General features: G+C 40.1%; 1 protein-coding gene across 1 annotated transcript; it reads right to left on the bottom strand.

Moving 5' to 3' along the window:
* Positions 1-247: 247 nt before the first annotated feature.
* LOC579333 (deleted in malignant brain tumors 1 protein) lies at positions 248-12,755 on the bottom strand. Its single transcript, XM_011668343.2, has 9 exons — positions 12,440-12,755; positions 10,698-11,012; positions 8,687-9,028; positions 5,951-6,259; positions 5,077-5,415; positions 4,231-4,551; positions 3,670-3,806; positions 2,714-2,924; positions 248-1,576 (listed from the first exon to the last, which is right to left on the bottom strand). The coding sequence occupies exons 1-9, from the start codon at positions 12,525-12,527 to the stop codon at positions 1,137-1,139; spliced, it is 2,502 nt and encodes an 833-aa protein (XP_011666645.2). The 5' UTR covers positions 12,528-12,755; the 3' UTR covers positions 248-1,136.
* Positions 12,756-14,035: the final 1,280 nt, after the last annotated feature.

Below are 14,035 nucleotides of genomic sequence, written 5' to 3'. Positions count from 1 at the left end.
AGGGGGAGGGGTAGGGAGGGATAAAGAAAGAAATAGAGGGGGAAAAGAAGATGAAAAAGAAGATGAAAACTCCTCTCCACACTCCTCGATTTGAAAATGATCGAGGCCATGCATGGGTACTCCAATGACTATATTAATGGTGAGCTATATACAGGGCAGTCGTGCGGTTCAGCTTTTTATTTTGAATATCAATTTGAAGAAGTGATCATCAGCTTCTAAGTGTATTAATACAGGCACGACAATAAGGTTCATATAACAAGGTTCGTATTAAAAGATACATCTTTATTATCCATACATTTAGCGATGGAATAAGTGAAAATTGCATGGTATATGAATACTCAAATCGACATAAATACATTCTTACAAAAAGACAAAATAATTAAAGATATTTTGAGTTGGAAACAGTTCAGTACATTATGCACATGTAGAATGATTATACATAATATGATAGTTTATAAATTAAACTCAGTTACGCTGACATTTTCTCGACAAGATAAATTTGTTATTTCTTTAATTCGGAAAATCAGTAAAATACTGTAAAACCGATCACGAAATGTACACTTCACACTACAAAAATATATTTCAGATTGTTTGTAGATTAATTGATGACGGCAAATATGGCTTTCAAGCTGACTGGACTTTTTGTTGACATCTTTTTGTTTTTTTTTCTTTTTGTTTTTTGTTGAGGGGGAGAAATTTCTAATGTCTGTCAATCTTTCCGTGATTGATATATGCAACTTGTTTGTTCGTAAACGACATTATATGTAATAAAATATGGCTATTTATATAGAAATCTTGTTTTACGATGTACATGTAGAATACATTTACATTTAAATTCATTAGACTACAAATGTAAATTCAAAGGGTACGTTGATGGACCTCGTAGCCAGAATCATAATCTTATTTACAGATAATATCATAACATGTATATTTTATAACCACAATTTGAAAACATTTATTCTGGCTTAAAAACGCACAAATAGTCGGTATTTAGACGTACATGTACTTTCACATACATGCATGAGATTACGTCTTTTCTTGTACGTATAAATTACTTTCGTTTTTTTCAACATGGGTTGTGAATTTTCCATCGTGGATCTAAAACACCCATGATGAAATCATTACATTTGTTCAGTTCAAATGTACGTTGTCGTTTGATAGTCACCACGAGGCATCGCATTGTTTTGATGCGTCGTTCTTTGATCATTCAGATCATGTCCACGACGGTTGTCCTCATCAACCCGAGGCGTGGCCGGGGGCGTGGCCGGGGGCGTGGCGGCATCCTCGTTCAGCTTGTAGGGAGACTCCAACACCAGCGACTCGTAAGAGGGCGGCGACTCGGTTGGCGGTGGGGTGGAAGGCCGGTAGTCTGGCGGGGGCTCGGTCATGTCGAAAGCAGGATTATGGATGTACCCATTGTCATCACGTGATTCGGTGTGGGTTGGGGTGGAGACACGACGGCGGTGGCGCCCTCGCTGGTAGATAGCCAGGCCGATGAGGATGATGAACATCGACGCACCCATGGCGGCGATAAGTATTACCTCCCAGACTGGTATGCCACCTCCAGTTTCAGGTTCTGCATATTTAAAGAGAATTGCAGTGTGTTCGATCAACACATATTTGCAACTTTTCATTCCCATCTTCAAGCTAGCTTTAATTTGCCGATAAGGCCAGAGTTTTTTTCTCGTTTCTTTCATCTATGTTGACACGAGAAATGAAAGTATTAAAGGTGAAATTCAAAGAAAATCAGAAATATGTCAACTAATGTATCACTAAATTAAAGCTAACAGATGGCCATCGTAAAAGTTTTAGGTCAACTACATATCGGGTGATTTATAAAAATAAAAATACGACCACCTCCATAACAGTTGGGATATACGAGAGATTCGCCGGAAAAATAACGATGTTTTAATGACGTCACTATATGGACCAATACTGCCCAAGCAGACGACATCCCATAAAGAATAAACATAATTGCAAAGCTATTATATGTCAAATTATAATGAGTTTAGTGTATATAAATGTAATGCCATGTCAAACCATTCAAAAGGGGATATGACCCGATTCTGATAACTAAAATCGTTTGCTTGTAAATACACAGGATAAGGGTTAATTAACAATCAAAGAAACCAGACTTTCAAATTGAAATCAGATTCCCTTATTTTTGTATCGCTGCATTTGTCATCAAAATAAAACCATGCGCGGGGCTTAGAGTGAGGCAATAGATTATACATTTAGCCTGACGGTAGTGAAGTAAGAGAAAGAACTCAAGAGAAGATGAAAACACAGGCAGTGAAAATGTGTGAGATGTTATGGGACATCGTCTACTTGTGCAAATCATGTCCATACTGTGATCTCACACATCTCAGCAGCGTTCGGTGAGCTCTTCAGGTGCTATGCCAGGGCTGTATTTTAGCGCTTTGTAATTTATAATAATCATTACTTCGAATATTTCCAAGTATTGAATTTTGATAACCTTGTCGAATCAAAGTTTCAACTTTGCAATAATGAAAATAAAGTTAAGTTTTTAAAACCAATGAATATCTACTTTAAGAGAATGTGAAGAGTTAATAACAGGGTCACAATCAAGTCTAAAAAGTCTAGGACAAGTAAATAAATAAAGAAAATTGTGCTCTTTCCATTTTGTTTTGTTTTAGTATAGTGGCGCTCAAGCATCTACTTCATTTAGGTTGCTTTGAATGCAGTGACCCACCTCCGTAATAATAACACTCGATTCCGACGTCCTGATCGTGCAGGCAGTCTCGCTCCCCCCAGGCACCATATTGACACTCCCTCAGGCTGTCGTCGTCTGCATCGCAGTCGACGTTGCTGAAGGCAGTCGGGCCGTAGCTATTAGGAAACTCTGAAGGATCCATGATCTTGGCATACTGACCCGAGGCATAGTTCAGTTGTCTACATACAACCTGTTAGCATCAGACAAATTAAAAGTAAATAATTGCTGTACTGTGACGTAGCTACAGGGAGGCACAGGGAGCACTTGTCCCTCAATAATATTGAATGACGAAAAAGAAGAAACAAGGGAGAAGGAAAAATAATACACCCCCCCCCCCCCTCCTGACCGGGTCTCAGATTATGTGAGATAAGAAAACGCGATCTCAACGTGTCCCTAAATCTCCTGTCGGATGTAAATATTATGAGGGGGTAAATTCCATGGTGGGGGTTGAAGATGGCACTCGGAGCTGATGCGACTAGAAAAAATGGCATTCATCACGAAGCAAGCTTAAGCCTAATGTAAATTAGAATGATTGGAGAGGGTGTTTTTTGAAATAATAATAATAATAATATTCGGTTCTTGCATAGCGCATATCACATTTAAACGTCTCTATACGCTTCCAAATTTGGAAATTATCACCCCGGCTTTAGCTGTGCTGCCATTGAGGCGCCCTAGCATTTCAATCTATTCATTATGCAAATGTATATGAATGAAAACCGGATGATCCGTATTCCCTCCTTATTTGGTGTGCGAGGAGAAATTACTTTATTTTATCTCATTTTTGTTGTATCACTGTGAACACAAATATACATTTGTACAAGCTACAAGGTACAAGCTACAAGTCATTTGACAACTGTGTGGGGAGGGCTAGAAATGGGAGATGGGGGGGGGGGGGGGTGAGTGGGAAGAAGAGTGAGTTTGGGAGGGGTGTTCACCTCTGCCTCGGTCTGCCCCCATCCTTCCGATGAGCAAACAGTCCCCCAGGCTCCATCTCCAAGGTATACCTCAAGCCGACCATTCGAAATCGCGTTACCATAGCCTACAAGCCTAGGTTTTAATGTTCCTATGGATTCTAGAATTAAAAAACATGAATAAATTATTAAGATGGTAAAGAAAATAACTAAAATAACAAAGGTAATAAAAATGATATTCCCCTCATTATTCAGCAACACAATGAATATTTTAGCAACCCTTTCGATTCAACTTTATAACATAAAATGACAAAATGCTTCCTTTGTGTAAAAGTTGGGAAATAGAAAGATAATCAAGACATCAAATACCGTCTGGATATTTCAGTAAAAGCAATGTCATCGCCTTTGATATTGCCGAATAATAATGATCAATGTTTGGTACTGCCGTCAAACGTTTAATTAAAGAAAGCCTTAAATTTGAACAATTAGTCACTCTCAGTGATTCAAAAATGATTGTTTAAAAATAATAAATGATCATTTGAGTTTCAAGAATGAAGAAGTAATTCATAGCGACAATTCTTTTACCATATGGCCTGCACATCATAGAGATATCTCGAGTATGGTCCTGATCGCCGACCAACCTGCCATCCCAATCTGAGGTGCACTCTCTGAGATTATCCTCATTCCCATCACAAGTGATCGTCTCCAAGTCCCAGATAGGACCATCACCAGTCCCGAACACGGCCTCGTCATAGATCTCCATGACGGACTCGTAGCCGAGCTGTCGACATATGACCTCGGATTGATGTTCGTTGAGGGTTCTCACGGTGCCCCAGATACCCGAGTGATATAGCTCGAGCCGACCTTGGCCAGCGTACTCGCTATTTTGTAGTCTGATGTCCAAGTCTATACATACAAAATAATAAAACATCGTAAACACGATTCTTTGAATTCGCTTACATTGTCGCCTTTCTCTCGGACTCCAGGGTATGTATCCCTGTCATTCTTATCAAACCTAAACTTCACGAATATTACACAATCGCAGAGACTTTGAAGAAATCAAAGGGGAGGGGGCTGCTTCCCCGGCTCTAATAGCTAGCTACGCAGCTGATCACGTTGCATAATTATTCTTTCCCTATACGTTATTTTCGTATTATTAGCAGAGATCATTTTACCAGGGATAGATAAACTTGTTTGACTTCCAGCCCCCGTTATCTGATTTTATGTGGAATGTATATAGCCACCATTGTTAATACCGTAGTAACTCTTTTTATGTCATTTTTTTTTGTCTACGGAGTAATTTTTCCGTATCCTATTTTTTACTTTTTACTAGGCCTATTTTCTTCAAATTAAATTATATTGATAGCTCCAGTATAACCTGACATTGTTCCGCAAATATTTTAGACCTGATTACAAAAGGCTTGGTCTTACCTTTTGGTTTGCTACACCAAGCCTGTGCAACTGTCTCTGGAAGACATTCATTAACACTAGTATAATCCCACGGACAATCGTAGTACAGCACCTCTTCTTCCCCCGTGCATCTGTAGTGTCTTACTAATGTATCACCGATCACGGCGTTGATGACAGCGACGGGCGTCCGGAAATCATCGTCGACCTCGTAACCGAGCTGACGACACACGACCTCCCGCTCCTCCCTGCCCCAGTGATCGGTATCGTCACAGACAGTGTGCCAGGAATCGTAATACCACACCTGGACCACACCTTCGTAACTCGTGAAACCGCCTAGGAGGCGAATTTGCTTGTCTTTCCCTGAAAACGATATTAGGGGATGAACATTATGAGAGTGTTACTAACATTTTAGAAAGGGTTCCGAGGGCATTCGATGACTACATCGGCTAAATCCTATCTGACCAGATATTAGGTGCTGAAGCATTCAATAAATAACTTGATTCTTACCAGTACCCAATTGCCTCCCCTGGATCTAGAGTGTCAAATGTAAATAGTGGTTTGCCAAAAGACGTAATTCATTACTGAACTAAACTGTTCTGAACCAGTTTTTTTGTTCTGTATTTACAACATGCAGTTAGCCTGTTCTGTAAATACTTAGGCATTTAGCAGTCAGTGGTGCCATTAGAACTTCAGAAGGGGTGTCGTCAATTAATTAGCAAAGGGGAAGACCCAAAAACGATACTAAGAACTAAAAAACTAAGAACTTATGTTTTATCTGTCTGAAATTTTCGCCAAAACTCTTTTGAAAACATATGGTACACCCCTCCTCCTTTCACAATGATCTAGCGAGGCACCTGTTCGCATTTCTAAACTGGTTCTAAATCACTAAACGTACTCAAGCAAACAGCGCCCGCGTCGGTACGATGGTTGCAGTTATCATTTGCGAAACCACTGTGTGGGCAGCTAAACAGACTACTCTCCTGTCCATAGCAGTATAGGTCATCCAGAAGAATAGGACCATCAGCCGATCCAAAGTACGAGTTCCGAGGCGCTTCCTTGGCCCCGAGTTCGTAGCCGAGTTGGCGACAGGCGACGCTGGCGTCTTGGATACCCCATTGGTCGTCGCAAACAGTGCCCCAGGTGGCACCGTAGAAAACTTCGACCCGACCTTCGTATGGTACGCTACCGTCAACGAGGCGGACGTCTGGTGAACGAAGGAAAGAAAATGATAATGGTGAATCTTGACAGTGGTGCAAAATAGACCGATACAGGGTCGTCGAGTGATCTGTAGAATTAAAGTACAGTGAATTCCAGTTATGTCATCACATTCGAACCTCCAAAAGGGAGTCCTCTATAACTATGAGTAATTTGTATGGGTGACTTTCAACATTTTCTTAACTTTATTGTGTTGCTCCGATTTCTCTCGATAAATTTGTCTGGCTTATATGCACATGATTCAGGATAATTTGATTACGAATGCTTGTGCCTATTGCATACGAAACGTGATTTTAATAAAAACGTGCAAAGGTCACTATATGGCCCTTATGTTAGTTAAACACAGTGTTTGCATTCAGTTTGTGAACGATGTCACTACCAGGCGCGGATCTAGGATTTCTTAGGGGAAGTGCATCTTGACAGTGGTGCAAAATAGACCGATACAGGGTCGTCGAGTGATCTGTAGAATTAAAGTACAGTGAATTCCAGTTATGTCATCACATTCGAACCTCCAAAAGGGAGTCCTCTATAACTATGAGTAATTTGTATGGGTGACTTTCAACATTTTCTTAACTTTATTGTGTTGCTCCGATTTCTCTCGATAAATTTGTCTGGCTTATATGCACATGATTCAAGATAATTTGATTACGAATGCTTGTGCCTATTGCATACGAAACGTGATTTTAATAAAAACGTGCAAAGGTCACTATATGGCCCTTATGTTAGTTAAACACAGTGTTTGCATTCAGTTTGTGAACGATGTCACTACCAGGCGCGGATCTAGGATTTCTTAGGGGGAGGGGGGGGGGGGCAAATTTGAAATTATGCGATCCATATATTGGTACGTAATGGTGACCAACAGTGACGTAATGCGGGGGGGGGGGTCGGTACAGGGAGGGGCGAGTTTTCCCCACCCTCCTCCGCGAAACGCGAAAGCTTTGACGTTTCATTAAATTATTAGAGAAAGAAGACGATTCGTTGTACCGTTCTCGACTATAAATCTTTGTCTGAATTTAGTTTTTCTCCTCCCGCGCGAAACGCGAAAAATTGTACGATTTATTAAATTATGATTTATTAAATTATTAGAGAAAGAATACGATTCGTTATAGAGTTCTCGACTCTTAATCCTTGTCTAAATTCAGCCCCCCTCCCCCTCCTGTGCAAAGTGCGGAAGCTTTGACGTTTCATTAAACTATTAAAGAAAGAAGACGATTCGTTGTACCGTTCTCGACTCTTAATCCTCGTCTGAATTCTGGTTCCCCCCCTCCCGCGCGAAGCGCGAAAGCTTTTAAGTTTACTTAAATCATTAGAGAAAGAAGACGATTCGTTGTACCGTTTTCGAAAATAATCCTCGTCTGAATTTAGATTCTCCCCCCCTCCCACGCGAAGCGCGGAAGCTTTTACGTTTCATTAAATCATTAGAGAAACAAGACGATTCGTTGTAAAGTTCTCGACTCTTAATCCTCGTCTGAATTCAGTTTTCCCCCTTTCGCGGTAAGCGGACACTTTTTTTTTTTTTTTGGAGGCCAAAAAAAATCGCAACGACTCAGCCGGCAGAAAAGTCGCTCAGTGGGGGGGGGGGGGGGGGGGGGGGGGGGGGGGGGGGGGGGGGGGGGGGTAAGCGGACACTTTTTTTTTTTTTTTTTGGTCTCAAAATTTCAAAATTTGACATTTTTTTACGTATGGGGGGAGGGTAAGGTCACCTTATTTAGGTTAGCCGTGGGTATAATTTTTTTTTTTTTTTTTTTTTTTTTTTTAATAAAAAAAAAAAAAAAAAAAAAAGCCAAAGGGGGGGGGGGGGGGGTTTTAGGTTTTTTTAGGGGGGTTTACATACATTAAAATACCAAAGGGGGGTGTTTGAACCCCCAAAACACCCCCCTGCGTACGCCCCTGGTCCCACTTGCAGCCAACATCAAATTCTGTAGAACTTTACAGGAATTATGAATCTGTCACGTTTGTCCTATCTGTGAAATGTAAACGTTAGCAGTGTCCTAGTATTCAAATTATGCAAGGAAACCCGTGTACTTTGAGTGCCTGACTTCTTTTTTCTCTTTGGTAATAACATACATAAAATGAGATGTAAAGGTACATGAGCATTTGTCTTCATCAATAACCCATTTCTTGTAACGGCCAAAATAAAACTGATTGAATCTTTGCGCAGCACAAAACGTACGACCATTCGGACTATTTAGACTATTACTATATTATGGTTGCAATCACTAAAGTCAATTCGACAACTAATGCTCCTTATTTTCCCACTAAAAGACATTTTCAAGCCCTTTGATTTTAAAGGAAGTTCTAAATAATTATTATCTTTCAAATGCCGTTGAAATTTAACGTTTTCATTTTTGGCCTGCAAATGGGATATAGTACCGTTAAGCTAGCTTCTGCAGAATATATATAATTGAGAGATTACCTGTAGAATCACATTGTAGAATCACATTTCTTTTCTCATGGCAGGCGTCAACGGTGTCCCATTCTGCATCCGGACACACTTCCAGTCTCCTCTCGCTACCATAGCAACGGAAACCGTGGAAGAAGGTCCATGGGTCGTCGTCGTGCCCAGAGTTGGTGCTGTTTGACGGATCACTGAAAGAACTGTTCAAGTAACCGGAGAAGCCAAGTTGACGGCAAGCCACTTCCCCGGCTGCCGCGGTCCAGGTATCCCCGCAAACACTGCCCCAAGAGCTTGAGGAATTCCCCATGATCTGCAGTATGCCATCATGCGATGAGGTACCGTTTGTAAGTCTTAAAGAACCTGGATGAGACATAGCAAAAACACGGAGAATATCATTTGAATAGGCGTTGATATGTAATATACTAGTGACTTTTAGATTTGCACGTCGACAGCTTTGACTGCAACGTGTGACGTCATTTTAAGGCACTGCGCAAGCGCACGTCGTCTCAGTCGGCGATCGAGAATGCGTCAACCTTGATTTCCTAAATCTAGTACGGTACTAGTATGCCGCGTGCACGCTTACACTATGAACACGGCGGAAAGAAAGATGACAAAATATACAGTTCCTCAGGTAGACAATGGAACATCCCTTCCCTGCTATTATGTAAAAATGTGTAAAACAGGTGTCACGTGCATATTCACCTGTTCTACACATTTTTACATGATAATAGCAGTAAAGGGATGTTCTTTGTCTACCACAGCAATTGTTGGGGGTAGAATGAGGAACTGTATATTTTGTCCTCTTTCTTTGTCCGTCATATTCATAGTGTTACTTCCTGCATGCATATATATCGTCAAGTGAAATCTAAAATATTTCTAATTGTAGTCAACATGGGCACTTGGGTACGTTGACACGCAAGATCAGTCGGCGTTCGTCGTGTTCTCGTCCACTCAATCTAAAAGTCCCTACTAATAGGACGACGGCATTCTAATATCTCCAACAAAACTCCAAACACCTAGCCAATGATTCCGGATTGATTATTAGCAGCACTGAGACGGTTTTCTGCCAGTCTTTTAAAGAAAAGTTATTGCGTTATAAAAGAAACCCGACAGAGAGAAGAAAGTTAATAATAATTCTATCTGCAGAAAAGCAGCAAAACCCAAACAGGAACAAAATTACGTACCGTGTTTCAGAAAAAGTATTAAATTAATATTTTAGATATGATGTAACAAAGTTAACATCATAGTTCCTCGAAGAAATATGATTGATTTTGTCCGAAAATTTAATTTGAGCAAATATGTCATTTTTAAAAACAATTAAACGTAGACGAGCAATGGCGTAGCTACGTTTAACCACCTCCCCCTTCACAGCCTCGAACGGCGAGAACAGGAAGACAGGAAAGCAAAGGAAAGGAATTGGAGAGGGGAAGGCAGCGTGATAAATGATCCGACCCAAATTGACATTAGGAACTTTTAGATTTGCACGTCGACATAGTGGACTGATACGTAATAGGTGTCCCTTAAAAGGACGTCACACGTAGCAGTCCACTATGTCGACGTGCAAATCTAAAATTCCCTATTGGCTTTAATCTCTCGACTGGTGCCTCGAAATGACGCCAGTGAAAACGCAATTGCTAAACCTTGTCTCTAGAACACTGTATACGAGAAACGATAGAATCATCATAAACATGATAAAGGATAAAGCCTGAAAGCCAACCAATGAGAACGTACCCATCGCTGTGGGTGGGGGGGGGGGTGACTGGCCTTAATATTGGTAAAAGCAATTCAGATTAATTAGGCCACCAATTAGGGGAAGGTTTTGGAGGGTGGTCCTATGGTATATTTTTCTCTTTCTTTTTCTCTTTCCCCGTTCTCATCACGCCAATTCTCTCTCTCTCTCTCTCTTTGTCATTCGTGTGTGTGTGTGTGCGTGTGTGTGTGGGGGGGGGGGGCTCTGTTTCTAAGCCACACCTGAACAGGAGATAGCATATTCTCTTTGTTGATAAGGTTCAAGAAATTTAGCTCTCACCTCGTGCAGTACACATCACCGAAGCATCATCCTCATGCGCACAGTCATGAGTCCCTATCGTATTATGGTTGCATTGATTCAAGCTCTCTTCTCCTCCTCGACACTCTACATCGTCCAACCATATTGGACCACTCCCAAGACCGTAGGCTGCGGCGACCAGGGCCAGATCCGCCCCACTATAGCCCAGATCCTTGCACACTACCTCGGCCTCGTCTAGACTCCAGTGGTCGTCACAGACCGACCCCCAGCGTTCATAGTAAAACACCTCAACTCTTCCCTCAGAGGGAACCTGTCCATCCACCAGTCGCACATATTCTATAAAGAAGAAAATGCAAGATGAGAGAATATTTTAGGTTTAAATAACCGTCAGTGCTGTCTTTAAGACCAGAAAAGGGAAAGGTACTGATATATTGTTTTCTTTAATAAACATGATAGTAATATTGGATACTTATATAGCGCACATTCTTATCCACCACGCAAGAAGCTCAAGACGCTCCAATATTAGCCCGGCTCTGCTAGGCTACCGTTTCAGTGCTCGCAGCATTCAAGGAATTCCTTCCTGCCGGTACCCATTTAACACCTGGGCGGAGAGTGGCAAATGTAGATCAATGTCCAATCCAATCCATGAATTTATAGAGCGGCAATATCTAGTTGCCTATTCAAAGGCGCTGATGAGACTGAAAAACTACCAAAAATATATGTTCATGATTCTAACTGGGAAAGTCAAATAAGCAGTGACTAATTGTAAGCAATCTAAAATAGGTAGGCCAACGTCTTTAGTGAGTTTTGAAAGTGGAGCACTAATTTTGTTTTTCTTCCAAATTCGTGAGAAAATATTCAGCGCCGAATCAGCCAACCGGCGAATAAGCGGGGGTTGGGGAGGGGTAGTGAGCACTATTTATTTATTTCTGACTATTGAAATGTTATTATTCGTAACAGGTGAATTAGATAATTCGTATAAATTTGGTCACATTATGATAGTCCGTTCAAAACAATAAACGTCATCAGTCTTTTTTCTATACTAAATTGTAAACGATTGAATGAAATCCAATATAATTTGATGTTTAAAAAAGAACATTTGAAATTCTACTCTCCATGGAGTTGAGATTCATGTAGTCACTTGTGGTGTCTACTTGTTTTCTTCGAAGGTATACCCCCAAAACACTTATATATATATATATATATATATATATATATATATATATATATATATATATATATATATATATACGTAACATTTATCACGTACATTTTGTTGAATTTCTTTTATTATATAAACCACGTAGTCCCACGACATCCTTCGACCAGTCACTGTAGGGTCTAGTGGTCTCGTGGTTCAAATCCGTCCTGGCTTGTCCTCACCGGTGTGAAACTGCCACCAGTTCACCGAGATAGTCCCGTTAGTAACTTGCTAGAGCTACCGTTACATGTACTTACCCACCTTTGCAAGCAGCCTTCATGATTTCGTTATATAAAAGTGAAGGCGGTCACTGTCGCTTCGCCGCGACAGACATCTACTACTCAGTCCCACCAATGTAGTGCGTGTAATGGCGCTTAATATCCAGACAATTCAGACATTAATAATATTGTCAGTATTCAGATAGGCCATAATAAAGGCCATAATATGTTATTATGTGAAGTCCCAAGAAACATGAGAAATGTGTACACAAGGCAATGACGATTTTTATCTTACGAAATCGTCGAGTTGCCATTTAGAATATGCATAATGAGTCATTACTCACCCGCATTTCCAGTAATGTACGGAAATATGCTGAATAATCCCACCAGGCTGATGAACAAAAGCGGCTTCATAGTAGAAAAAATATCCATAATTCGCCTACAATTTAATAAGGTCTATGTGCCTTCCAACACAGAGACAGAAATGGTATGTTGATCACGACTCAAAATGTAGTAATGTCTACAATAATGGGGGTGAATTCTTCTTCCTGATCAAACCGGCCGCTTCGCCTTGTTGACATTCCCTATATAAGCAATGCGACAGAGTCGGGGAAAATTTAATGATTAACTACGGGTACATACATGCGTTATGCATTAACGAAATGTCTTGTCAGAAAACGTCGAGGAACTAAATGTTTGTTTGTAGTTGAAAGTTCAAAACGTGTATTATCATTTACCCGCTTTTATGATATAGATTCGATATTCTTTTAACACCGAGTCATAATGTCAATACAAAGAGGAAAAAAATCAAAGAAGTTCCTCCTAAAATATTTTCAGTTGACGTTGAATATTTCATTGACGTCATTTCACAAGCAATGTTTGTATTTTGCTTTCCGTTTCGCGATTCTGAAATTTGTTCTTATTCTTATTAATCTGTGTTCTAGTGAACTTACATTATATTTTGCGAATTGGAAAATGGCTGACAAAATATTCGTTATTAGATTTTTGGTGAAGATATTAACCAAACATGTAACATTAAACATGTCAAATAGTTATTTAAAAAACATCTTAATAGTATAATTATTTCCTGATATATTTCATGATACTATCTAAGACATATACGGCGTACTGTATACATGTGATAACAAACAAAAACCCATCAAAGAAGATGTATTTCCTAACGGCTACCAGAAGCGTATCCAGCACTTGATGAAACAGACGTAAACAAAAATAATAATAGGGACTTTTAGATTTGCGTGGACTGATACGTATGACGTCCATTCAAGGCAATGCATTAAAAGGACGTCGATCGTAGCAATCCCCAATGTCTTCGTATGAATCTAAAAGTCCCTAATAATGCGACTCGCGGAGGGTCTGTAGCTAGCAGGGACACCTACCTACATACCGCCACCCCCCCCCCCCCCCGATCAACGGAAGATTGCACCCGTTAAAGTGTATTCAATCCTTTAATGACAGGCGTCATTATACAGCCGTCATAAACCTTAAGTTCTTAACTAATTCACTTTTCCAATTTCCAAGCATGTGTTATAATTCACCACACAATAGGTTTATCTTAATTATTGTTGATTGTTATACCCTCGTGTGTGTTGCAATAAACAACACTCATGACAAACCATTACATGCGCCAAAAAGCTACTGTGGGACATGAAATGTTAATTTCTGGATACACTTTTGGACTGTAGGTACATAGGGTAAGAATACTTTGTAGAATATAACATGCTTGTGGAACACACGACACATAAGGCTGCATTTTAGTGATACGATAGATATTTTAAAATCTTTTTAATGGAGACGTATAATTACAAGTTAACAAAAATGTATTTACATAAAACAGCGCAGTGACGATATAATCTTGTAACTAACCTCATTCAAGACATGGCGTGTTTACAAAAAATGAAGCAAACAGAAAGCAAAATATT

The sequence above is a fragment of the Strongylocentrotus purpuratus genome, unplaced genomic scaffold (assembly GCF_000002235.5).
Source record: "Strongylocentrotus purpuratus isolate Spur 01 unplaced genomic scaffold, Spur_5.0 spur5_scaffold_8, whole genome shotgun sequence".
Lineage (NCBI taxonomy): Eukaryota > Metazoa > Echinodermata > Echinoidea > Camarodonta > Strongylocentrotidae > Strongylocentrotus > Strongylocentrotus purpuratus.
Note: the sequence above shows the minus strand (reverse complement) of the source record. Positions and strands in the feature narration are given on the sequence as shown.